Here is a 26,740-nt window from a genome sequence, read left to right as displayed (position 1 = left end):
GTGGAATGCTAAATGAAGTATCTCCGATTTAAATGCAGCACTCGATAGATGTCGGTCCCTCCTCAGAGCACACTGCTGCTGTCAGGTTTTGACATTCAACTTGCGCGGACCGTGAGCGGTCTGTGGAGGGTGGGATCGCCTGTGTGTTTTTCTGGACGGCACCTACAGGACATTTAAAAGTCTCTGTGATCGTCCTGGACAGCGCTGAGTCTGTGCTGACTCCAGATTGGAAACAGATGTTGCTCTGAGGTTGTTTGGGCCCCCTAAAGCGCGCTGAGAGCACACAACACACTGAGCCCGCGGCCTCACACAGGTGCACCAAGTATTCCCCTTTAATAACATTTAGGCACGTTTTGTGATCGGCTCTGCTGCTGGCGCACAAACAAAGAAAAGATGACTGAGATTTGAACCGAGAAGGAGTCTCGGAAGGAGGAGGGGAGCAGACTTGTGCAGCTAAATAAACGTTTTTAAGGAGATTAAACGGCTCTAAAGTCACGATTTTCAGAATCCCTGAAAAACGCGAATATAATAATTTTTTGTCAAATCAAACGCACGAGAGATATTGTAGGGGGAGGTGATCCCTAAAGTGAAAGCTGCAGGAGGGAGAAGCTGCTCCTTTCTTTCAAAGCTCCAGCTTTACTGAGCACATTTGGACAGACGGCCACAGAGTGGAAGACGGAGAAAAGGATCCGACCAGTGTCCTCTATCATTTGTTATTAGGAAGAGAAAATACTGATCTCGCCCCTGAATATCATCCGTCCATCCATTTTTTTTAAACCTCTTATGGAGTGAGCCTATCCCAGCTAACATATGAGAGGTACGGACAGGTCGCCAGCCCTACACAGGGCCTCACTGAATATCAAGTTCAATTAAATTAACACGAATCGGAGCACTATCCCGGGACAGTGGAGGTCACCTGCTTGTCGTGTTACTGAGATATCAAGGACATAAAAGATATCCCATTCTTTATTATTACTGCTGGTCTACAGTGCAGACACCTTAAAATATTACGATTTTAAAAAGCGTTAAAAACAGTGTAAATACACATAAAAAATAAATAAATAAAACAAATGCTGGAATTTTAGAAACTCTGAAAATTCATAGTGAGAAACTGGAAAACTACGTGACTAGAGCCTTCACCAAAAATCCACGCAGGCACAAAACAAGACGCAAAATAAACCGTTTACACTGAAGCCTCGATTTCAGCCCACTTTAGGCTAAATGGTGAATCCTCACTCCTTTAATTGGTTTGATATGTAAAGTCATTAGGACACGATGGGCTTTTCTTCTTTATTCTTCTTTTAAGAAAAATAATACATCGAGGAAAAAACGCAGGAGGCCAGATTCGTGCAGGAAATACAGACGCGATTTCAATCACTGCTCCTGCGCGATGGGATTTAGCTCTGCTCCCGCGAACTCCTCTGTGTGTGTGTGTGTGTGTGTGTGTGTGTGTGTGTGTGTGTGTGTGTGTGTGTGTGTGTGTGTGTGTGTGTGTGTGTGCCTCTCACAGGAGAGGTGAGGAGTGTGTGAGGGGGGTACGGGCTTACAGTTTAGTCGGTAACTGTGAGATGGCCGCAGTTGCCAGAACTTGTATGCATATAACATGCAAATTTGAAGTATTAAAAAAATAAATAAAAACAATAACAAAAAAATTAAGCTGTGGATACAAAAGGTCTGTATGGGAGAATCTGGTTAGTAGATTGGACGCAAAACCCGCAGCGAGTGTCAGTGTGGAAATTGTTCCTGTTTAATTTCAGGCTCAACCTTCAGAAATAAAAATTCAAACTAGAACAAAATGCATAACACCCGCGAAAATGCGTTAAACTCTGTAGAGATTTTATTCTATTTTGTTTTTTCTGTGTGAAACAGAAAGCTTTTTAAGCAGTCAGTAAAAAACAGAGCCTCCTTATTATTTTTAATAAAAAGCCCCCTTCAAATGTGTGGGGCGCCCACATGTTTCCAGGAGCTTCATATGTTTCCCCATAAGCGCTCTGATACCTGCCAAACCTTTAGAGCGCATGCTGTGGGCTATCGGGTTGCTTTGCCACTCGTGACTACGGCACTTGTGCAAAGATCTGGCCTTCAACGCTAATCAGACACTGGGATGAATTCCCCATGTAGAACATCTGCAGACAGCCGGGGCCGTAAACTACACCTACGCTCGTGTGATCCCTCGAGGCTACAGTCATACTAATGTGAACATTAAAGTATCCCGAATGCGGCATTAAACAATAATTCCTTAACTGGGGCTTCTGTGAGCACTTCAGTGCGCGCCTGAAGCTCCCCTTCTCTTCCGGGACTCCCTTTAGTTTGACTGTTTGTTATTGTTTGATACACTGCAGGCCGTGAAGCTGCCACAGCCAGCCTGCGATGTGCACTGCATGTGAAGCTGCTTTGGATAAAGCAGGGACGGGCTTTAACGCAAGCTGCTCACCGTCCTTCCCTAAAGTGCATTGTTGACATCCTCTCCACTGACCTCCATCACCTCCTCCTGTCTTGTACTTGCAATGAAAAACGACTCGCCATCGTGACTGGCTTTTCCTTCTTGACTCTTGAGTGCTGATCAATCACAAAGGCGTTTGTTTGGAGGGAATAACGCGTTTCTCGTATTAGCCTGCGCTCTGCGTGCAACTGGTGGTTATTTCCACATTTATTTATTTGATTTGTATGTAGTGCAGATTGCATTTGAACCGCAGTCTTAACCTCACCTGCGTGGTTTGTAGCAGAGGAGAAACGGCACATTGTTTATGTTAGCTTTAATGAGCTTGACTCATCTGACTGCTGGCCCTGGGGAGCGTTTGCGTGCTGGATTTCTTTCTTTCTTTCTTTTTTTACTTTTACTGACTCATTAAAAACCAATCCACACGGGCCGAAAACTAACAGTCACGTTTAAGCTTCAACTACCAGCCACTTAAAACACACACACACGCACACACACACTGCTCTGTTTTGTTTTCAGCTTTAATGCCCTGCAGCTCGATGATTGCAGAGGTTAGAAGCCGCCATTAAAATAATAATAATTTTTTTATTATTATTATTATTATTATTATTATTATTATTATTATTATTATTATTGTGTGGAGTATATGTACTCGCTAATAAGATTATTATAATAATAATGAATAATAATATAATTGTTTTGCATGATTAAGGGGTTCCCGCCATGAAGTTACATGTAACTGATATTTTTCCTGATTATTCTTTTCTAACTTTAGATATATGTATATATATTTTTTTTTTCTTCTAAAGTCAGATTTTTTTTTAAAGAAACTTCAGGGACCATATCTAATTAACACTGAGCATGCGTGTCTCCGTGTAAAACTGCCTACGCGCATAAGAATGACATTTTAAAAAGGCCGCTGTAAAGTTTTAATAGCAACCTTGTTTTTTTGTTGCTTTTCTTTAAGGAGGGGGGGTCCCCAAGTCATCGGGGAATTACTGGAGTAAACACGTGACACAGCAGTAATATTTCAATCAGCCAGAGCTGCGGTAAATCTCGAGCCTCCAGGAAACAAACAAACATTTAAAAATAAAGCAAAGCTGGCTGCAGTACATCCCTCTGTCACAGATCGTACCCATCAGGCCGTCATCCTGGTGCATCGACAAGGACCCCCCACCACCCCCACCCCACGCGGGGGTCTCCTCCAGCAGCAAAATTAACTCTGAAGACAAATCCAAAAACAACTGCATCCAAAAAGCTCCCATCATCATTCCCAAACAGCAGTCAGACGGAAGCCTGCTCACTTTGCAATGACTGATTTGTTTTGCTGACAAGGCCTTCAGTGAGTTCAGACCGCGTTGGTGAGCTGCTGCCACACGTGCATTTATTTACCGCCGGCGTTTACACTCCAGGATTGAACATATACAGCGCGCAGGTGAGGCTGGAGCCTCGCATTAAAAAAAGAAAATGGCATCTGCTAAGCTGCTTTCACTTTGAAAGGTAAACTCGGCTCGCCTGTGCATGGGCCACAGTCTGAAGTCAACCGACTTATAAAAGCTTTTCCATCAAGTTGGAAAATTTATGTATTCACTTAAATACTTTAATACGCATAAACGGGCTTTTATTTTGTTTATTTCTTTCTCCTTCTCTCTTTAAAAAATCAGAACGTTTAGGTGAATTTAGCGCTTTATAATACATTTTGAATTGAAATATATTTAACTACCGTGCAGCTATTTCTGAATTCAAGAAATGTCCCCTTACTTTGGCTCTAGCGTTACTAATAAATCACTCAAATTCAAATAAACGGCACTTTATTAAACAAAACAAAATGTAATGCCTTCAAAGTATTTTTTAAACAAATAACACAAAATGAATAGAATAAGTCAGTATAGGCTACACAGTCCCTCTATTTCTATACAAGAACTGGGACAATTAAAATGCAGCAATAAGAAAACTGCGGAGGGGGAAAAAGTGTTTGGTCCTCAATGTCCAACCACTCCCTTTTCCTAAAAAATAAATTACTATATTAGGCTATAATTTACAGTCTAGTCGTAACAGCCGGGTTTGAGCCATCTTTAGAAACTATTCTCGAAGTGAGAGGGAAGGAAACTTACGTGTTTTGGTGTTACACAGCTCTGCACAAAAAATACAAAAGACAAAAAATCTCTCTGAATCGCTTGTCCATTCGGAGTGTGAATGAAAGACCAAAAGTACAAAAAAATATAGAGAGAAATTATATATTAGAGTTATTAATTTAAAAGATGCGCTTGGCTTTCAGAACTTTTCATAAACAAAAGCTCCTGAGGTGCGATAGATGGACTGTCCGGACGGGAAGGCCATCTGACAGCTATTATTCCCGTTCAATGGAGAGCCGTTCAGCCCGATCCGCTGGGACTCGAACATCTCCCGCACCGAGTGGAAGTTCTGCTGCTGCGCCGGGTAACCCGGGCTCAAGTGACTCAGGTCCCCATACCAAGATGCGAGCCGACCCTGGTGTGCGTGGTGACCGTCCTGGCCCGCCTGACTCAGGTTTCCGTGCCCAAGTGAGGACGCGGTGGTCGTGGTGATGCAATAATCGGGCAGAGCCTCGTCCACTGTGGTGGAAGGGGCCAGGTGGCCGCTGGAGGATCTATCCCCTGCGTATAGACTCATGGCTTGCATGTTGCAGTGATAAGTGGCGTTGGAGCCCGTGGAAATGGCGTTCTGGTTGCAGGTCGTTGAGCTGTAAGCGGACGTCTGGTTCGGCGAGTAGCTGAGCGGCAGTGAAGGGGCGATACCTGTCCGAGAGGAGGCGATGTGAGGTGGGGAGAGCTCGGCCTGCGGAGACCCCCGCATGGAGGTCATGATGTTATCCACGCTGAAGCCCTGCGCAGGGGCCTGGCCGTGGTGATGGTGCTCGGTTCCTTCGATGCTGAGTGACCGGGTGGAGGGGACGCTGTGCGGGCTGCCCGTTGACAGGCTGCTTCTGCTATCTGGACTCTCGATTTTGGGCACGGCGCCCAGGGTCGGGGATGCGGCCTGAGGCGGCGTGGAGTTCCCATTCTCAGTCTTTATATCCTGGATCCGCACCGGCTGGGAGCCCTGCATGGACGGCTCGGGCTCCCGGCCCGCCGTGCGGACAGAGGGATCTTTGCTTTGCCTGTCCCGCTCGTCCTTGTCCCTCTGCACGTCCTTCTTTTTGAACCTCTTCCGGCGCCGTAGAAAGCTGCCGTTCTCAAACATGTTGTAGGAGTCGGGGTCCAAAGTCCAGTAGCTGCCCTTACCGGGCTTCTTGTCGTCCCGGGGCACTTTAACAAAGCACTCGTTGAGGGACAGGTTGTGCCGTATGCTGTTCTGCCAGCCCTGCTTGTTGTCCCGGTAGAAGGGGAACCTCTCCATGATAAATTGATAAATCCCGTTCAGGGTGATCTTCTTTTCTGGCGAGTTCTGAATCGCCATGGTGATGAGGGCGATGTAGCTGTAAGGGGGTTTCACCATGTCCTTCGGCTGGTGCTGAGGAGTGTACGGTCCGTACGGCCGGGCCATGCTGGCCGGGTACTGCTCGTGGGCTGCGTGCGAGTACATGCTCATAGCCGCAGGCATTCCCGTGTATCCCCCGCCGGCCCGGTAGTAGCTCTGATCGCTGCTGATGTAGGGCACGACTCCCAAAGAATTGGGACTGGAGACGGAATAGCGCGCCTGCATCCTGCGCAATGCGTAAAACCTCCCCAAAGCGCTCTCCCTCCACAAACTGTCACAACTTCAGCTTGGGCTCCGATCTCTCTCGCAGCTCTCTGTTCACTGTAGAAGTTCCTTTTTCTAAGCCGCAGCTCGCCAGGGTGAACCGAAGAGAGCACGCACTGCTACAGTGAACATTTGGAAACTAAGAGGGCTGGAGGAGTTGCAACGAGGAACTTTTTTTTTACCCTTCACATTTTTTTCCTCCCTTTTGGCTGCTCGGACTGCTCCACCCCGAATCCGAATGTGTGCTCCATTATCCAATGGGACGGCGAAATGAACCTGTGGAAACGCTGCACGGTGATAAAAGTTACTACCCCCACTTTTTCCTCCACCCCTCCTTCTCCTCCTCCCCCGCACTTCTTTCCCTGACTTCTCAGTTCAGATCACGGAATTATTAAAATGCTTTTCAGGGTGTGCCCAAAGTGCCAAAAGATTCATTTAATGGCCCAAATTGTGAGTTATTTATTATTTTCTATTAACTCTTCATTTTGAGACTCGTAAAATAACTTCACGGTGAAAATGGAGAAAGTGGATTTATTGTGTATAATTGATCGGAATAAGGTTTTGTTTTTTTCTTGGGTTTTTTTTTGGTTACCACAAATTCTTAAGGAATTTCTCTCATAGCAGACACGAGCCTGATATCAATTTCCAAAATGTAAAAAAACGCGAACGTGCACAATTAAAACTGCAGTTAAATCCCTTCAGCGATGCACGGTGATCTGAGACCTGTCAGTTTTGTGAGATATCAGATGAGCCTGAGCCTCTGAATAAACAAGCGGACATGAAAGAGCGTGGATGCCTCCCCGCTCCTCCCCGACAGCGCCGGTGGGCGGTGTGCACAAACTAATTAAAGGCTAAATGAAGCTCATTTGGCCCAGCTGGGTGTGGAGAAGTTCCCCAGGGCGCGAGCGGCTGCTGAGACGTTTTTGAAAGATGAAGACCTCCAAATGTCACTCGCACTAGACGGAGTGTTAACAGAGCCATGGAAGTTCTCGGTGATTTCTGTGTGAGAGGTGTTAGCCGAATTCAAAGTAATTTAAAGGCTTTAGAAATTTACATTTCCTTATTTAAATATTTTTTCAAATAATCTAAATTATTAATCTTATCATACAAACTAAGAACTTGATTGAAGATCAGATTTTAAAAAACTAAACTATGTGGTTTGTTTTGTTGCTGAAAGACGAACTTCCCCGCCATACTGCTCTATTTCAGACAAGACTCATATTTCTCTCATGTTTTTAAAGTTCAGTATTGTAGATAATAATTTTCACAGAGAAGTCTGTCATATTTTCTGTTATAAATCAAGCTTTTGCCGATGTTAGTAAATGAAAAAAGGTTTATTTTTACTTAAGAACTTATTTATATAAAAAATAATACTAAACAAAGCAGGCCTGCATGGAGCACCGCGTGGCTTTATCTGAAATATTTATTTATTTTCTTAAACGATGCTCGTATGAAGGAGACACGAAACTCAAAGAATCCTAAACGAAAACCTTTTGGTGATCCAAGTAGAAACAAGTGTTTGAAAAACCTTATTTGGAGGCAAAGTCAGCAAATTCTCAGTCAGTTTTTCTTTTTATTAAACATAAACAGTGATTGTATATATGCGGTTTTTATGTCCCGATGACATAAAAGTTAATCTCAATATTTGATAACGCTTCTATGTTTGGCCTTGAAGAGCACAGAGACTCATCTCTTGAAAACACTGCAAAATGCAAAACAAACAAAAAAGAAATCATTCACGTCTCTGTGAACTAACTGCGCTAAGACCAGTGACGCTCTCAGTTTACCCCTGAGCAAACATCTTCACACCAACTTCCGACTGACAAAAGTCTGAAGTCTCCCGACAAAAGCGCAGGGATTAATAAAATAAACAGGCCTCGTGTAACAAACAGGCCCATGTCGACATGTTTATGCTGAGCTCCCTTTTGAAAACTGCCGAGACTTAAAAATTCTCAGAGACAGTTTTCACAATTTCATCTTTCCTGCAGCACAAGAGAAAAGAGGAGAAACTAGTTTTTGATTCGCTATAAAATCTGTTAATTTGTCACGTGTATGTGTGATTATTCAGCTCTTTGTTCTGCTATTTGCATGTGTTTACAGGGCCAGAGGAGACAAACGCTGTCACCTGTGAGGACCACGCACTGTGTGTTTCTGGCTGACCGGCAAACACGTCAGCTGGCTCCGCCACATCCAAAGCACACCCCTCTATCCGTCACTGCTGACATCTCAATGAAATACAACCACACCCTGTAATAATAATGATGATAAAAATAATGATAATACTCCCTTCTGTGAAAAAACACACACCAAATTCAAAGGTTCTTATAATGACCTGCAATAGGTTTTAAACAATCTATATAAAAATGGTTTAACGAGACATTTACTGAGTTCTTCAGCAGAGATCAGTGCTGGTATCAAGTCGGACGCGGTTCTTCTCCTAATGTGAAAGAGAACAGCTCCCCCGACTGGTCAGTACATAAACGTGCAAAATGCAGGCGTTTTCCCATCAGCAGTTGTATTAAGTAATGTTAGGCATTTAAACCTAACTACATTATAATTTGAGTTCCGGTCATTTCTCTCTGGTAAGCCGCATAATAAACTATAACACAGCAGCTGTTCACAGGTGTAACACATAAATGTATCCGACGACAAGGTTAACTCCTCTATGAGCAGAGGCGGGGAACGGTGTGTAAACAAGAACACTAAAACACGGCTGTGGGAAATTAAAAGTAGAATTTTGTAATTGCTGTTAAATGCTACAAACTGTAGATGCACAGAACAGCTACTGTATGCTATTTAAAAGCATCAGAAATATTAGAAATATAAGTTATAGCTGAGGTGCTGCGCTATAAATTACGGATACCCTGATTTATTTAAAATGTCTGCAAATGAAACGATATATTGCTGAAGCGGGACTGTCACACCAGACTTGTATTTATTTCAAGTATCATGTTTAAAAGCGAAATGCTGATGTTATTGTGTCAGTAATGCTAAAGTGATATTTGTGATGTGATGTTTTCAACAACAACAACAACAACAACAACAACAACAAAAGACTTTAATAAGCAAAGTAACAAGTCTGACCAGTAGTGTGATTGCTATTTATGTGTTTGTTTGTTTAATAGTTTTTAAATACACAACATGAGAATATTACATATCCTTTTAAGTTTTTGGTCACGATGATCAAGTAAAAATCTGATGAGTAATTTGTTTCATAAGAACTGCTGAAACATTTAGTTTTATCTCAGAAATGCAGTTGAACATGTGTTGCAGTCTATAATAAGTATAAGGAATCCAAATATGGCGATATAATATTAACTATATTTAAAACTAATATTCAATTCAAATCAGTTTTATTTATATAGCGCCAAATCACAACAACAGTCGCCTCAAGGCGCTTTATATTGTAAGGTAGACCCTACAATAATGCATTGAGAGAAGACCGGGGAACACCGGGCTTATTTCTGGCTTTCATTGTCTGACTGCCTGATCTTCCCCACTACTGATCCCAGTGTATTATAACCATCACGTTTAAAAGTGAAATGCTGATATTGCGTCAGTAATGCGCATGTAATAACCTGATCATCTGCCACCCGTCTTTTTGTTTTTGTACAGTCGTGTTAACAGATTCTCTCACTACCTTCATGCCCACTACGGATCCCTGTATTGTGGAAACGGGCAACAAAAACAGCTTAAATGACAGTTTTCCAATATTGCTTAGACACGTTTCTTGAAACCGTAAATACTTTTCTAAAAATATTAACACAAAATCCTTTTTACCCACTCACAAAAACCTCTGACACATTTGGCAGAATCCCATCCAAACAGTCTGATCTACGCTCCAAACCCACACAGTGTCTTCAGGTCAGTCACACAACCAGTCAAAAATAATAACACAATTATACACTATGGGTCAAAAAGCAAAAAGTGGACGCTTTGGGACGTTCTGTCTTTGGGTTTAAATGGTATACTGGTTCCACCTACTGGCAAATTGATGCATGTACATCATAAGCAGCGCAACATGAGAATTTACAATAAAAAAAATGGGTTGCTTACCCAATGATAAGCTTTATGTATATTAGTCCTGAACCTCACAATAGTTTACGATATTATGTTTAAGAAGACTCCCTCACACGGGATTGACTGTAAAAAAAATTTTGTAGGCACTTTAATGTCATCACCATTGTTCCTGTAAAATGGCTCATTAGATACAGATGAGTTTCCAAACCTCAGTCATCCATCGAGAAAGCACATTAAATAAATAGCTGCCAGTCATCCATGTGCAAAAGATTCATTTTCCTTTCGATTCTGTCTTTGATGCATCAGCCGTGATTGGTTTAGAGAGGGTAAAGCTGTTTTCAAGGCCACATTTGGTCTCTCCCCCCCTCCTGTTTAACCCTAAACTGGACATTTAAGATCAGCCGACAGAAAGAGCTCTCTGGAATCCCAAATAAAGGCTTTAATAAGAATCATATCAACAAGCAGTGAGCTGTTTCTGATTAAGTGACTCAGAGTATGCAATCCATTTCAAATGAGATCTGGACTAAGAGAGAAAGTGAGCAGAGTAAACGATCTAACCAGTTTTAACTACAAACAGAAAACAGCTGAATAATTATCTGTCTTTGACTATCAGTTTTACTGGGATTTTGTACCCAAATTTTCTAGCATGAGGAAAAAATGCCAGTGGCTGCTTTAATTATGCTGCTATTTTTAAACAAGAAGTATCTACAAAATCACCCCTATTGGTTACCATAGCGATGTGTTATTTATCTTAGTAGGTAAATAACTACAACGCTGATAATTACTCAAACCAATAAAATCTGTTTAAACTAAGCAGAAATAAAACACGTTGCTGCTAAACACTGCCCCCCTAGTGGTGCATTGAAAACCAACAACGAACTCCCATTCGTTTTTCTTTAAAGAAAGAAACATGTCTGGTTAGTGAGTGTAAATGCGCCTCTCTTCACACTGCGTGCAGTATAGTCCTTTAACCATTACCGATCTAATGGCAGCTGATCCGGTCAATTCAAGACCTTAGAGTCAAAGCTATTCTATGCCCCCTCTTACCAGATCTTTCCCATCTGCTTGGTGAGATTCATTAAAAGCCCTCCAGTGCACCCAACTCCTCATTAACTTCACGTACGTCTACTTCAGCAGGCCGCCAGTCTTGCTGCCCACACCCAACATCAGCACAAGAGTTTCTGCTTTAGAAAGGTTAGCAGCAAAGTAGTTTAACCTGCCTGTCAGATAAGAGCCACAGAACAAAAATGTTTCTATGATGCCAAGAAGTCTGCACCTGCAGGGTGTTTTTTAAACTAGTCAGATATGTTTGTAGGCTCTGTAGAACTGATTGACCTCTGCATAACCAGCGGCAAGAAGAGATGTCCTGTTTTAAGGTGCGTAACTGGTGGCAGCAGCATGGTGTCCAAGCTCTGACCTCAGAAGCTGATGACATAGGGAGCAAAAACAGCCTGTGTCCTGTATGGGAGCAGTGTTCCTGGCTGAAGCCCATTTCTGTTCTAGGAGTTCTTGAAGTGAAGCAAAAGAGAAGAGCAACACCTGTGGTAACATTGAAACAAATACACACACACACAGCTTTACGCCCACTTCCAAAGTACGAGCCTAGCCCAGCCTACAGACATGTTGCCACATGGTCCGGTTATGCTTGACTGAAAGCTGCCTATGAGGATGATAACCACAGTATCTATTACACCACAGTCTCTGTTATGATGTTTTTTTCTTGTGAGATATTTAAAAGTGTTGGAAAAGTATGCCAGTCAGTCAGACACCACTAAACTACTGGTGACAGTGTACACTAATCAATGTAATTAAATTCAGTGCTATTGTTATTAACAATGGTTACCCAAAATAAATAGACCATTCCTCATAGAGCACATTTTCTTCTCTGCCTGAGCATTCAAAGCCTTGTTAACCCATTCACATGGGCACTTTTTTCTAGTTCCTTTTGGCTGACATTCACATTTAAATGAAGCCCTTTGGGGGCATTTCAGCGTTCAGTATCTTGCCCTAAGACACTTTGGCACATAGACTGGCGCAGCCAGGGATTGAACCAGCAACCATTCCTATTACTAGATGGTCTGCTCTGCTTCGTGAGCCACAGCCAAGATGCTTAATCCTTTAAAATGAAGACCCTACATTATTAGAGAGAAAGCCTCAATGGTCAGAATACCCCTATGATGAGCAAGGAAGAGGCTTCCAGCAGAACCAGGTTCAGGGAGGGGCAGACATCTGCTGTAACTAACAACTGAGAGAAAACAGAAGACAGAAAAGAGTAGTAGCTTATCAACATTAAGAGAACACAACTATCCACTTTGTGAAATATACACTACTACTTGTGAAATTTTATAAAAGATTAAGTGATACCAGCCAAGGAAAGAATATAGAATAAATAAATAAATAATGGACCCGGGATTGAGCCTTGCGGAGCCCCACGGGTTAGAGAAGCAGTGGCAGAAAAGAACTTGCTCTCCCTAAGAGAAAAAGTCCTGTCAGATAAACATAAGGCAAAGCAGTCCAATGTAGAGCCAATGATACGAGCCAAAGATGTAAGCCTTTTCAGTAAAATATTATGGTAAGCATTATCAAAGGTTACACTGAGGTCAAGTAAAATGAATACAGAACCATTTCCTGCATCAGAAGCCATTAAAAGATCGTTGATCCTTAAATAACAGATATGATCAGATATGATCTGTGCAGTTTCTGTGTGCCTGTGCTTTCTTAAACGTTAGCTATATCCACACTGGTATCATATCCCACACAACACACATTTAGTTTGGTGGGGTCTGTTTACCTGTAGAGAATAAAGATCTGCATCTAATTTAATGGCGGTCCCTTCAAAGTTGGAACTTTCATTTCAAGCAAAAATGCCAATCTCACTGTGGTGCTAAAAGAACAGTCAGGGAACTGTTAGCAGCATTACTAGACCAAATAGATCGGTCAGTTCTGGATTTCTTCTTTAATTTTGGTATTTTAGTTTGCTCAGATATTGGTTTCTGATTCTCTCGGTTAGGGATGCCAAACTCTTTTTACACTGTGAGCCATATACATCCCACTTTGTTCTTAAGAAACTTCCCCTTCTGATGACATTGAGATATTTTAATATAAAAAAGAAGTGTAATTTCAGCAATACATCTCATTTTTTCTACATGAAAAAAATGTTGCTTTGGTCTAAAACTTTACGAAATAAATCTGTTCTGTTAGCTCATTGCACAGAATGCCCTGCAATCATAAAATAAATGCTTTTTGTTAACTGAGAGAATGTTGTTTTATGGTAAACCCACTGCAAAAATTAGAGATTTGTCCTCAATGTCCATCTATTACCTATTTACTTTGGTATAGTATGAATGATCATGCAGGAGGTCTTTATCAGTAGGAAAAGCTGTAACACTTGTGAAAATGCAGTCAAGTCTAAAATGTATGCCCCCCTTCACATTTTCAAAACCGTCCAGCAGGCCCAAGATTGTAGTGCTTTTCAGGCTGATTCTGGCCCCCGGGACTTATGTTTAACACCCCTGCTCTTTGGTTTCCCAAACCTGTCAGTAAGTGTCCCTTTCAGGCCAAGCACTGTAGTTGTAGCAACTAAATATTTGTGAAACTGCATATGTTTTCATCATGTGCAGTTGATAGTGGAATTTCATTCAAACTGCTTTGACTTGTTGTCTTCAAGTATATGTATCTTGTTTTACTTTAACAAATCCTTATCTGCAATTAACACCTCCATAAAACTCAGAGCACAGATAATACAATGTGTTATGAAGAAAATAGCACGTGTCTGCTGCTGTGCTTTGAATTTACACTAGTTTTAGAACATTGCTAAACCTACAATCATCTAGTTCAAGATCTCTGCACACCTCAGTGGGCGACTAGTCCAGGGAAAAGTTACACAAAACAGTTAAATATACTGCTCAAAAACTGAAAGGAACACTTTGAAATCACATCAGATCTTGATGGAAATGACCGACCTACAGAGGACTGAAAATCAAAGTGAAAAAATGACACGGCAGGTTAGTCAGTTTTGCAGAAAGTTCATTGCAGCTAGTCAAAATGGTACGCGGCCCCCATGTCCTTGTATGCGTGCCTTACAAAATCAGGGCATGTGTTGATGCCCTGGGAGATCTCCTCTCAGATCTGGACCAGGGCATCTCTGAGCTGGACAGTCTGAGATGCCAGATGATTCTATTGGATTTAGGTCAGGTGAGCATGGGTGCCAGTCAGTAGTATCCTCACCTTCATCTTCCAGGAACTGCCTGCATACCCTCACCACATGAGGCTAATCACTGAACCCAGGGCTCACTACACCAGTGTACCAATACCTAATGGCAGTCAAGATGCTGCTGCATATTCTTCTGGTTCTGGAGGCTATTTTGTAGGGCTGTGGCTATGAACTTTCCATTCCTCCTTCCACAAAGGAGCAGATACTGGCTGATGGATTGCGGACCTTCTATCGCCCTGTCCAGCTCCCTAGAGTAACTGTGTGTCTCCTGGAATCTCCTCCATGCTCTTGAAACTGTGCTGTGAAACACAGCAGAACTTATGGTAATGGCAGGTATTGATGTGCCATCCTGAAGGAGATGGACTATCTGTGCAACCTCTGCAAGTTCAGGTATCGTCTCAGGCTACCAGTAGTGATACTGAGCCTATCCAAATGCAAAACTACTGGGGAAAAAAAGTTAGAAAAGATAAAGAGGGAATAATATCATTGGTCTCCACCGGTAACCTCATTCCTGTTTGTTGAATTTCATGAACATCATAACAGCAGATTAACTGATTAACACTCTCTCTTACTTCACTGACCAGATCAATAATCTGCAAAGTTAACTGACTCAATGCTATACTCTGATTAAAACGTGTTCCTTTTGCAATCGTGAAATATTGTTGTTAGTTAGACTTGTTTGCTACTTGCTACTTTGAAGGCTATAATGTTAAAATGCTTTAAGAGATGCTTTGTCAAAAAATGTAGTAATGATCAGTAAATTGATGCAAGTACTGGTAAGTTAAAAAAAAAAACACAAAACAAAACAAACAAACACCTAGATCTGGTAGGCAAGCTGCTTTTTATATAAATACACATCTGATTAAGAATGAAATGTTCTTGCTTTGGAGATGCGATTCCAAACCACAAAAACTGCCCAAGACCTCCACTGAACATGACAAACAGACCAAAATGTTGACTGAGCTCCCTCAAACCCCACTCCAATCAATCCGTTGCAGGAACAAGCATCCTACGTTCATTCCCACGGAAGTCCCACTCTGCTGTCCCAAAGGACCCAAAGGAGCAACCACCAAACATGGTTCCTGACACCACAGCGCACCTCCAGCCCGATCAGAGACATTCAACGTGCGTGGAGGTAGTTTACACAACGTCGAGGTAGTTGTTTTTAATGTTGCGGCTGAATTGTGTAAAGTTGGTCACCTGAGTTTCTGTAAAAACGTCTCTGTTCTATGGCAGTGACCACTAGATGGCACTGTTCACCACTATATTGAAATAAGAGGCCGCTGGAAAAATCCTGTTTGGGAAAATCCAGCAGCTGCAGGGTCAGTTTTGCCACTTTTGTGTGACAATATATATATATATATATTTTTAAAAAAATGACTTTTCTGTCTAGTCAGAGATATTCTTCTTTTTGATATGTGGCTGCAGATGCTTGTTTGCTTTTGCTGTGTTGCCAAGAAGGAGCCCACTTCAGAAAGACCAGGATGACTCAGTCGGCCACTCTCCCATTGTGTTTTCCTCACACTGACTCTCACGCTCACTTACACAGAAATGATGAAGATTGTGAAAGGGTTTGTTGTGCAACTGCAGCCAGGTCATTCATTTTTCTCTGCAGTGTGATAGCAGATTCTTTACTCTGCATAAATTACATTTAGGTTACGTGAGAACAGGTTTTATTTCATTAAGGGCCAAGAGAAAGAAAAGAGTGTGCTGTCATGTGTTTAAAATGACAAACGGTGACGTGAGAGGAAAAAGCTTTTCTCATATCTTGTATTAAGATACAAGGTGTGACTGCACGTGACAATCAAAGGTCACGTGATGCCGGGGTCCTAATAAGGAGCTCCTACAGATGTGTAATCTGTAGGATGCTGCATTTGATTCGTGACCAAAAACCATGCAGAGAAAGAAGAGTAAGGGCACAAGTGCGGCAGCCCGAGTCTGCTTTGTGTTTGTGTGACGAGGCAGCTCTGTGTCAATCTGATCTGTTTACCGCACTCTAAAAATACCACTTTGTTGCATTTCCACAGACTCGGGCCCAGTCGTTTCATTTGTTTATATGGCGTCTTGAGATGTTGGCAACCCTGGATGACCACATGGAAAGGAGCAGCCTCAGGATGCAAAAGATTTTCAGCTGCCTTCCACGGGCAAGACACGGCTGTGAAACACGTGAAATGAAGCAACGTTCAAACCAAGACTGGTCTGAAGCAGTGATCATTCCCCCCTCTGATCTTAGACTAATAATGTTCCTCCCTCCATGTTACATCTGTTTCATTCAGAGCGTTAACAAGAATCCCGCTTCTCTTATAATTTAATATAATATACGGTGGTAGCAAGTGCCTACATATATGCACACGCGTGTGCTTTTAAAGGCATTTTACTTTCCTGGATTTTCTCTTATACTGAGCGCCGCTACATTTTTCATTTTTACTGCATTTATTTAAAAGCTGTGTTTACTTTAAACCCGTGACTTTATAAACAAAACAACTAGTAAAATAAGAAGTATTATTTTAAATTTAACTACTTAACAGGATATAAATAAACTTCATATCATCCTCTTGAAATATTTATAGTATGTTGATATTGAAGCAGTGCGCTTAAAATCCAGTAAAATACAAAAGGTGCTCACAGGACTGTTATACGTTACATTAAATGTTATGAATTATACATTTTTCTGTTTATGTCTTGACTTAAGATTTAGATCTGTGATCCAAATGTTATATTATATATTTTAAATAACTGTAATCCCTTTACTTCAAATAAGTAAAAGCTCTGTAATTACGACTACATAACCGAACAGAAACCAGTAAAATGGTTACTAAACAACAACAATAACAGAAAAAAATCGGATCCTCTCTCAAGTGTACACCTTTAAGCAGAACATTAAAATAAAGGCAATTATTGATTTTTTTTAAACTAAGATTCTAAACAAACATTATAGGGTTGTTTACTGTATGTTACTGAATATTCGCTGGAAACTATTTTAGAGAATAACAGAAATTCATAGCCTGACAGTTAGTGCAGGAAAATGCACTGAGATCCAAAGTAGTTATGCAACAAATGAATAGATGCTTAATAATAAGCATCCAAACTTTAAGGTAAAGTAGAAATATTACCATGAAATTGACCTAATTTATCAAAAATACTCAATGTGCAGCAGTATCTACCTTGTCCGTATTTGTAGACCACGTGCGCTATTATGTATTGGCGCTTAACACATAGGTGACACTTTATGATGTAATCTAAATAGGTTTAACAATTATAGTAAATAAAAAGCAAAAGTAAAGAATCAGAAATTTGGCCAAGCACATGTCAGGCTGACCAAATAATCCAAGAACTTTCTAAAAGGGCCTAAAATACAGCTCTGTTTAATTAGACTATGTGTCTTTGCTCCATGCAAGCTCAAGATCAGCTCGTTTGAACTCAAGTGAATCGAAAATGTGATGGATACACGCGCAGGGAAAGACTGACGGAATTTAGCCTAAAATATATATCAGCTTTATTGAAACATTTTACAGGACAAAACAAAAAGAAAAAATGGTAAAAGGATTATACAATAAGTGCAAGATTCGTTGCAGTTCATGAAAGCCTAAAGCGTTGTGTGTGTAATAAGATACAGTTACATGGAGTATAATTGGTTTGCACGTGTTACAAGAGCAAACGCATCGAAAGTCGTGTTTCTGAAACTTCTCTTGAAGAAGAAAGCTTGTCAGGGTTCATATAGGCGAAGTGGTACTTCTAAAGGCCTCTGGAGTTTCTTCATTCATGTTTTCTTCAATGCATAGTTCAAGTCCAGCAGAATTAACAATAATAAAGATATTTGGCTGCATAGGAGGCAAACATGTGAGTGCGGACTCCACCATCCATGCTAGCACGAATCCTTCAAAAATTACAAAAAAGACAAATAGACCAAAAAAAAAAAAAGATCTGCGTGTTTGTTCAGATGTGGCTGTGATGCCTCTCTTGTTTTGAAGTCCGCAGTGACAGGAGAGCTCACATCACGCAGGGTTTGATGTCCTGACAGACGCTCTGGGGGTGGTGGTGGTGGTGGTGGTGATAGTAGGATCCGCCGGCCGAGGGGTGGAAGGAGGAGATGCCGTTAAAGTTCAACACAAAATCTTTCCTGTCGCAGACCGAGGAATGGCTCTGATAGCGCGGAATCCCCACTGTGGAGAGGCAGAGAGGAAAGGTTTTGAAATAAAGGAACACATTTCTGATCACTGTCAGGAAATTAACGGTGGCATTAAAATATTCTAAAAGAAAGAAAAAAACACAACAGCTGAACTTGCTGTCTTATTTAATCTCATCGAAATAAAACATACGCTCTTGTCATATATCTAAAATCAGTATTTACTTTGATTCTACATTTTTAAATTACAACTTTTGAATGCAGAACATGAGCCATTCCTCTTTTAAACAGTGCTGTTGATACTTTTGTGTGGCTTTAAAATCAGCACAATTGTTGATGGCGTAAACGGTCCTTCTATTGTATTTATAAAAATAAAGTGTTTACGCTTAAATTTTCAGTTGCCATAAAAATCTAATATTTCTTAACACAAGTAAAAAAAAAACCGAATTCTTTAATCATAATATTTTTCTTTTTGCAAGCCTCCCTGTTGGCTCACAGCGCAGCCACACATCCGTTCTTTTCAGTTTCTTTGGCTTCTTTAGCTTTCTTATATGGATGCTTTCAGTTTTCTACCCAGTTACATTTTATCATTATTTTTTGAAAATGCTGCGTTATTTCAGGCAGATTCAGTGGCCATCGTCTGTGTCTGTGAGCGAGGCTCTGTTTCCAGAAACAGAAAACTAAAAGTGGAGACTGCGGCTCCGTCAAGGTCATAAGGACTCCAGATGTGATCGTGTTTTTCAGGGGGGAAGACAGCAGGCTTTATCCTCCGGGCCACAGCTCGCTGCCCTGCGCCCGTTTTCATAGACAGCGCACACACACACACACACACACACACACACACACACACACACACACACACACACACACACACACACACACACACACACACACACACACACACACACACACACACGCCTCTTTGACTGACAGTACTGTTAGCGAGTCTGCTGTGTACAGTCCAGCACGTCTATCCTCCGAGCAGGCTCAATTAGAACGCTGCGTAAAGTTTAACAAGGCCTTCCGTCTCTTGTGGATACGCCGTGGTTGAAATCCACCGCCAGTGTGGTCCGACCTGCACAGTCTTTGTTTGGTTAACCTCTGGGACCCCTTTCGGGCTCCAGCATGGGTTTTACTCGCCTCGGTTAGATCCCCAGATTTTCGTAAAGCCTGGCTGTGTTCTGCTAAAGTAAATGAGGTTGAACTGGGAGGTGACTTGAGAGCGCAAAATAGTTGTTTTTCTTAATCTAATAATTCGCCGAAATATCCCGTGACATGTTATAAACATGTGACTTTATGGAAATTATACAAACTGTGGATGAAATGACGCATTTTCTGATTGTTAATGAAGTTACATACACAGCAAGAAATGTCACTATATTTACTAAAATACCACAAAGCGCTGTCTGGCTTTGTGATTCAGCCAATAATCGATGCATCTTTGCTGTTTAACAAAATTAATGAAAACATTTGTTCTTATTTTGCAACTAGTGTGTTCGGGTTACATTTTGAGGCAAATGATGCGGGAAAAAAAAGTCTGCAAACAGATTAAAAAGAATAATGGTAAATTCTCTCTGCGTGTGTTTTTAATCGCTTTGCACAGATATGAATTTCCCTCTAAGAATCTTTTTCATCTTTAAATACAGGACAATCATCTTTATATATATATATATATATATATATATATATATATATATATATATATATATATATATATATATATATATATATATATATATATATATAATTTCTGTGTAGTCTACAATTTCATAATTACACGTTACAGTTATCAACACGGGCCTCTGCAGAAGAAAGACCCACTCATTTAGAGTGTTGCGTTTTAAATGTGCTTATATCATGCAGATAAAACTTAGATGCAGTGAAAATTGTTATTATTATTATTGTTTTTTGGGGGGAGGGGGGGGGGGATCCCAGAGATTTTAATCCGGATTCATCTACCCCTCTGTAAGCCTCGAGTTATTCTGTGGTACCTGAAATATCAGTGGAGTGGCTGTCCCTGCCATTCTGGTGAAGATAACTCTGCTCCAGGGAGTAAGGCGACATGCCGGAGTGTAAACCAGAGGATGCTGGGCTGCTGGAGGCTAGAGGCTGTTGTTTGATGTAGGGGGAGCCGCCGGAGGACGCCCAGTGTGCGGATGTACTGGCGTACGGGGAATGGCCGTCCAGCGCGCTGGCCATGGCTGGAGAGGACGGTACAGGACTGCTGCTGCTATCCTGCCCATATTCCCCGTTAGGAGGAACAGGACAACTCGCCATGTATGTGGAGCCGGGACTCGGGGACATGTGAGGTACGTGGTGCCCGCCGCTCAGCCCGTCGTACCCCCCGGCCATTGAATTGCTCATCATGTCCAAGTTGTAGCTGTTACTGTGACAAGCGAGGGTGGCCGATGGACCCTGGAAATCAAAACTCTGTGGAAGAATTGAGGTGCCGAAGCCTATGCCATTCATCATCCGATACATGGGCTTCAGAGCTTGACATTTTCTTCTGAAGCCTCTGGGTCTGCGCCGAAATGAGCCTTCCTCGAACATGAACTCACTGCCTGGATCGATCGTCCAGTAGTGGCCTTTCCCCGGCCTGCCCAGCCCTTTTGGCAGCTTGATGAAGCACTCGTTAAGCGATAGATTATGCCGGACAGAGTTCTTCCAGCCCTGGTACGAACCCCTGAAGAATGGGAAGCGAGCCTGGAGAAACTGATAGATTTCACTGAGTGTCAGCCGCTTGGTGGGCGAGCTCTGTATTGCCATAACGATGAGAGCGATGTAGGAGTACGGCGGCTTTTCCGGTCGCCTTAAACCGGAGCTCGTCTTCTTTCCCTTGACGCCATTAGAAGAACTTTCTGTGGCGGCTTGTGGGCTCAGCATAGCGGGATGCAGGACGCCGGACGCCGGGCTGGATCTCAGAGGAGGCGGAGGTTCCAGCTGCTGCTGAGGGGTCTCGGTCGTCATGTCAGCTCTGACGTACAACTGGCGTAGAGAGAAGAGAGGGGAGGGAGAAAAGACGACCTGGAGGTGTTTCGGGGGAGAAATGTGCTGGCTCCCAGCGGTCAGTGTCCTTGCAAGTGAGCGTTACACCGCCAGTGGTCCTCAGAATCCCAGCGCAAAATGGAGTGAAATCTGTCTCCAGTTACGCACGACTCTCCTGTTACGCACGGTGCTCCTTTGACGCATGCAGAACGCACGGCTGGTACGCACTGACAGAGAGGAAGAGGAAGAGAGAGTGGGGGGAGGCGGTTATCCACTGGAGACTAAGTGTCCAGAGTTGTAGCTAGACATAAGGACTCCACGGGGTGTCACAGCAGCGCTAAGTGGCGCTGTGTGACGCGCCGGGTGGCCATCGACCGCCTATAATAATCCCTCAAGTGCAGGAAACACGAAAACCCTTGGACTTATTGCGCGCAACAGTCCAGCCAAACAAAGTCCGACCACCTATCATTGCATAAATCTTTCTTCCCTCTGCTCGAGCCCCCCGCCTCTTCCCCCGACCCTTTCTCCTCATCCGCACTCTGCCCCTGCAATTCTCCCTGAAATCAGTGTCGAATAGTCCCCCCCCCCCCCCACACACACACACCACCCCCCTCACCCGCCCCCATGCCAAGTCCATTTACCGTGCAGCAGCCTTAAAGCCTCTCATTCTCTCCTCTCCTTCGTCTTGTTTCTTCCCCTCCCACCACCTCTCTCCAAGTTCGGACTACACGCAATTAAGCCATCTATCAAACCTCCCCCAGACACTCCAATCAACAACGCCACACGCCAGCCGCACAAGTTTAAAAACGAGCTATCCCCCCGCCTCTGCTCCTCCATATATGAAGCAGTGATTTCGTCCCAATGTGCCACAGAGCATAAATTTCCTCTGACAAGAATAAACCACCGCAATATGTGCAAAATGTCCAGCTTGCATCTGAAACCGCGATGCCCAAAACATTCACACGGGCCCTTACATGATGTCCCCCGGCAGATAATACCCAAGCACATCAGTGTGAAACACCGACAGAAAAAAAGGCCACATTGCGTTATTTGTATTATTTCGCTCATAATTTCCTCCCAAACTGGTCCAGAGGATAACAAAAACAAACTGTCGCGGTGCCGGGCTGGGGAGAGGAGTGTGAGAGATGGAGAGGTGGTGGTCTTTACCGTGCGTGTGTGTAAGCGGGGGGTTGCTCTGAGTAAATGACTTTGACATGAGTGGAAGCAGGCTTTTTCCATCAAGCCCGGCCCTGGATACCACACACAGCGCGCCAGTGTCAGCTTACCGCCCCGGGCCAGAGTCGGTCCCATGGGCCCCACGTTCATTAGACAGAGAAAAGCGAAATTAGGCGAGCGGGCGTCGACAGTTTCCTCCCCTATGGAGACATCACACACAGATTTGTCCAACATGATGGAGTTATATATCCCATAAAGGTAATATCAACATCCGTGCTGCGACAGAGCGGAGAATATTGGGCTTTGAAGAACAAAAAAAAAAGAAAAAGGTTTTACTTCTGGAGCTTTTAGGTTGAATTGTATGATTGTAAATCTCCCCCCTTTCTAATTTTTTTCAGTCACGTATTTGTAATATTTCAGTGTAAATTTCAGCCGACTTCAACTACTCCCCTCATTTCCACAGAACCTCGCACAAAGGGAGAAAAATAAAGCCCCACGCAATCAAACTTATAAATATCCATGTTTTCGCCTCTTTTTAATTTCCCGCTCAAGTGTGTCTGTGCACGTGTGTGCCTAAGGGCCCTTTAAAGTTTAGATATAGCCTGGAGGATATAAGCAAACAATAACCAGACACACTAACCTTTGCACTTTGCAGAACAAAGGATGTGCGGATAAAATCGTTTTCCACTGCAGTTTCGAGGACCTAAACGGCCCCAGAAATTTCCTGCGACATCAAAACTTATGACCCCTGCCGAGATCAGGATGCTTTTGCTTGGAGAGGGAATCTTTGTTCTGGGAGCGCTTTGAAGACAGCGATCCGGTTGCTTTTTTACGCGTTGATCTTATAGAGCTTCTAATTTGGTCTTCTGGAATATAAAGCTATCAGCTGCCAGCGCACAAACGAGATGTGTTTCTGTTTTTGTAGCACGGCCACGACTGGAGGCTGATATGAAGTCACTGCGGACATAATAAGGCCGTGTGTTTGTTTGCATGTTTGGACGAAGATATATGATTATCCCACAGAAAATATCAGACAGGGTTAAGAAACGGGCCTGCTCTGACCTCAGGTAACTTACAGGCCTCCTTTTTTCTTTTTGTTTTCTTTCTTTCTTTATTAAAGGATAAAATCAATTATCCTGCTTCTCAACACAATTTAGAAAAATTTATTATTTTGGACGAACATTTTGTACTTTCATTACTGATTTTATTTGTTAACTAATATAACCGAACAACTTTAAAAAGAAAGCTTATTTCCGAATGTCACGCAAAGGCAGTGTTCACGTGTGTAACAGTTAGCTCTGTCTTGGTTGTTTTGTATGCTCCTTGTTTGTGCAACAGGCCTGAAGTAAACAATATTCATCAAGTGAAACAATAACAAATACAGATTTCAGGTCTCTCTCTCTCTCTCTCTCTTTTAAAGGTAATCTAATATTCTTTTGGCTGCTCGGCTTTTCTCCTGCCTCTCCGCCTGCGTTTCCTGTGGCGGTGCCGGGAGCTTTGGAGCTGGCTCTCCGGGACTCTAGGAGGTCAGGCGCGGTTCAGTTTGCCCGAGTGACAGACTGTTTGGACTTCCTAACATTGTGCCTGCCTTATAGTTTTGTTTCATAACACCGCGGCACCCCCCCCCCCCCTTCCCCCCACTCCCACAGTTCTCCCTACAGAATGCGTGATGGGTGCAGAGAAGAGACGAAGGCTGAAGTGAAAAAGCAGAGAGCGTTTTCAGCCTAAGGTATGCGCCTTGGTGTCGAAGTTATTAAAAATGTAAGGGTGCTGAGATGACTGGGGCCACGTGACAGGCTCTGAGAGCGACAGGTGTGCTGTTCCGGTGTTTCACCTGCAGGTTGCAGCATTGTCCATAGAAACAGGAACGAATCTCACCTGTCACCTGTCTCAGCTGCTGAGTGAGCCCTGTAAACACACACCTGCCCCCGTACTGCCAGCTCAGTACAGGGGCCACGAGCATATGAGCTACTGCACGGCTAACTTAGACTATACACTTAACTATATAAAATATTTTATTTTATTTATGTTGTATTTATTTGTTTGTTAGTTCGTTTATTCCTCAAGATGCACGTAACAAAAATAGCTACGTGAGATATTCAGGTTTTTTTTCTTGAGTACAGTCAAAGTAACTTACATTTAAGAAATTCCAAAACTCTTATCACTTTATAATTTGGTTGCCCTGAACATCTCTAAAATAGAATTGATCCACTATGTTGTTTTTTCTACCCCACAATGAAATGTTGCAGTTTTGCTATCTAAAGAAAGTTTAGTGCACTACAGTCTTCAATAAATCACTGACACTAGGAACTCTTATATTGTGAAATGTGTCACCAGGCTTTGTGTCAGAACTGTGTATCTTTACTTACAGCTACAGTTAAACACAGCAGAGTGTGTAAACCGAAAACCGAAACTTTCTGTTTTGTATTTGATGGTACAACAAACAGATAAACCCAGAATGACAGAGTGAGAGAAAAAAATAAATCAGTTGGATTTTTATTTCTGAACAACTAGTGCTAATCAAGAAAACAAAAATTATTATTACAGCTTAATTTGAGACACTTTTACTGAGTTTGGGCCAAAAGCGTCGACGGACTGATCAATTATTTTGTCTGAGCTCACGCGTGATTTTTTTTTTTTTGTGATCAACACCTCGTTAGGAAACCCGCGGCCCCGAGTCTCTGGGTCCGTTTCAGGACCGAGGAGAGCAAGTATAGGCTCCTGCATGGGGACACGGACAACAAACAGCCCGCGTGTTTTTAAAGATCCTGATATGCGTGTAAATCTCAATGTGGTCACAGAACATAAATCATAAATGGCCTTTTGTAGATGGAACAAAACAATTAATTGAAGAAAAATAAATAAATAAATAAATAAAAAGCATAATTCTCCTTCTGTTGTTCGGTTTAGTTATTTATGGATTTGTTTGTTTGCTGAACTTTTATGCAGTGTAAATAATACCAGTAGATTATTTTAAACGTTGTTTCATTGAGCCGTGTTGCTCGTTTATGGGAAACTTAAGATGGCTATTACAAATAAAATAAGTACAGAAAAGTAGGCTTTTTAAAAAGGTCTTTTATTTTGATACTTTCTTGTGGGTGGAAAATAAAACCCTTCTTGATTAGGGTTGAAGTCTGTCTGTGAGGCAGATCTGGCACATTTGTTTGCAATGTAATGTGAGACGTTATGTTGTTACATGACAAACTCCTCACCGCTGCGGAGGTATTTTCTTCCATTTGGACTGAGTACAATAAATAAAGTAAATGGAAAATAATACGAATAAGCACCATCATCACAAAAGCATTTCATATGTAACATTTATTAACGATGGCTGACTTCTATTTTGCCATTTTACTAAGTAAATACTCGCTAATATTTACAAGTTTGGATAAACGTGTCGCACTAAACGCGACATCGTCCAAAGAGCCTGAAGGCACCAGACTCAACATAACCTTTGATTGTAAATATTTTATATAATTATATATCTTTTGACTTTGGTAATTTTTGTAATTATGGTTTCATTTTCAAACGAAAATAAGACCAACTTATTTTCCTTTTTGGCTCTAACAAGAGAAACCACAACAAATACCTACAGCAGGTGTGAGGCCCTCCCTCTCCCTCCACCGCATATTCATGCACCTGCTTCTGATCTAACAGCTGCCTTCCCCCCTTTCATGTCAGCAGTGAATAACTCAGTGAACACCAGGGTCCCATTGTTTCACGTGTTTTGTTTATTCATAAAAAATAACAGGCATGCACCAATCAATCAATCAATCAATCAATCAAACAATCAATCTCAGGAAAACGGCACATTTTTCCATGCGTTTCTTAGTGCAGCCACGTGATTCCTAACGCAGCCCAGTCAATAATATTATACAATATTTATACAGCAGGTCATACAAAACATGAAAATATAAATAAAGTGATACTTTTAACAGTTTTGACGTGGCACTTTGCTGCCGTCCTACAGTAGAAATGACCAATGAACCATAGATACGAATATGAATACTCTCTCTCTCTCTCTCTCTCTCACACACACACACACACACACACACAC

At 42.2% G+C, this 26,740-nt stretch overlaps 2 protein-coding genes and 1 long non-coding RNA gene across 3 annotated transcripts; 1 reads left to right on the top strand and 2 right to left on the bottom strand.

Annotated features, from left to right (window-relative positions):
* Positions 1-3,798: 3,798 nt before the first annotated feature.
* LOC113009318 (forkhead box C1-A-like) lies at positions 3,799-6,437 on the bottom strand. Its single transcript, XM_026147545.1, has one exon. It carries the CDS (start codon positions 6,122-6,124, stop codon positions 4,715-4,717), a length of 1,410 nt encoding a protein of 469 aa, XP_026003330.1. The 5' UTR covers positions 6,125-6,437; the 3' UTR covers positions 3,799-4,714.
* A 615-nt stretch (positions 6,438-7,052) lies between these two features.
* Positions 7,053-8,543, top strand: LOC113009320 (uncharacterized). Its single transcript, XR_003270156.1, has 2 exons — positions 7,053-7,191; positions 8,264-8,543. It is a non-coding gene; the product is annotated as an uncharacterized LOC113009320 (long non-coding RNA).
* A 9,350-nt stretch (positions 8,544-17,893) lies between these two features.
* On the bottom strand, positions 17,894-21,897 carry foxf2b (forkhead box F2b). The gene is made up of 2 exons (XM_026147333.1): positions 20,514-21,897; positions 17,894-18,559 (listed from the first exon to the last, which is right to left on the bottom strand). The coding sequence occupies exons 1-2, from the start codon at positions 21,487-21,489 to the stop codon at positions 18,387-18,389; spliced, it is 1,149 nt and encodes a 382-aa protein (XP_026003118.1). The 5' UTR covers positions 21,490-21,897; the 3' UTR covers positions 17,894-18,386.
* Positions 21,898-26,740: the final 4,843 nt, after the last annotated feature.

This window comes from Astatotilapia calliptera, chromosome 17 (assembly GCF_900246225.1).
Source record: "Astatotilapia calliptera chromosome 17, fAstCal1.2, whole genome shotgun sequence".
In the NCBI taxonomy this organism is placed as follows: domain Eukaryota; kingdom Metazoa; phylum Chordata; class Actinopteri; order Cichliformes; family Cichlidae; genus Astatotilapia; species Astatotilapia calliptera.
This window is presented reverse-complemented; position numbering and strand designations above follow the sequence as displayed.

Coding starts and splice junctions, on each gene's coding strand:
- LOC113009318 (XM_026147545.1), bottom strand. CDS start 6,124: ATGCAGGCGCGCTATTCCGTCTCCAGTCCCAATTCTTTGGGAGTCGTG.
- foxf2b (XM_026147333.1), bottom strand. CDS start 21,489: ATGACGACCGAGACCCCTCAGCAGCAGCTGGAACCTCCGCCTCCTCTG. Junction 18,560..20,513: donor CCACTCCACTGATATTTCAG/GTACCACAGAAT, acceptor GCCTCTCCACAG/TGGGGATTCCGCGCTATCAG.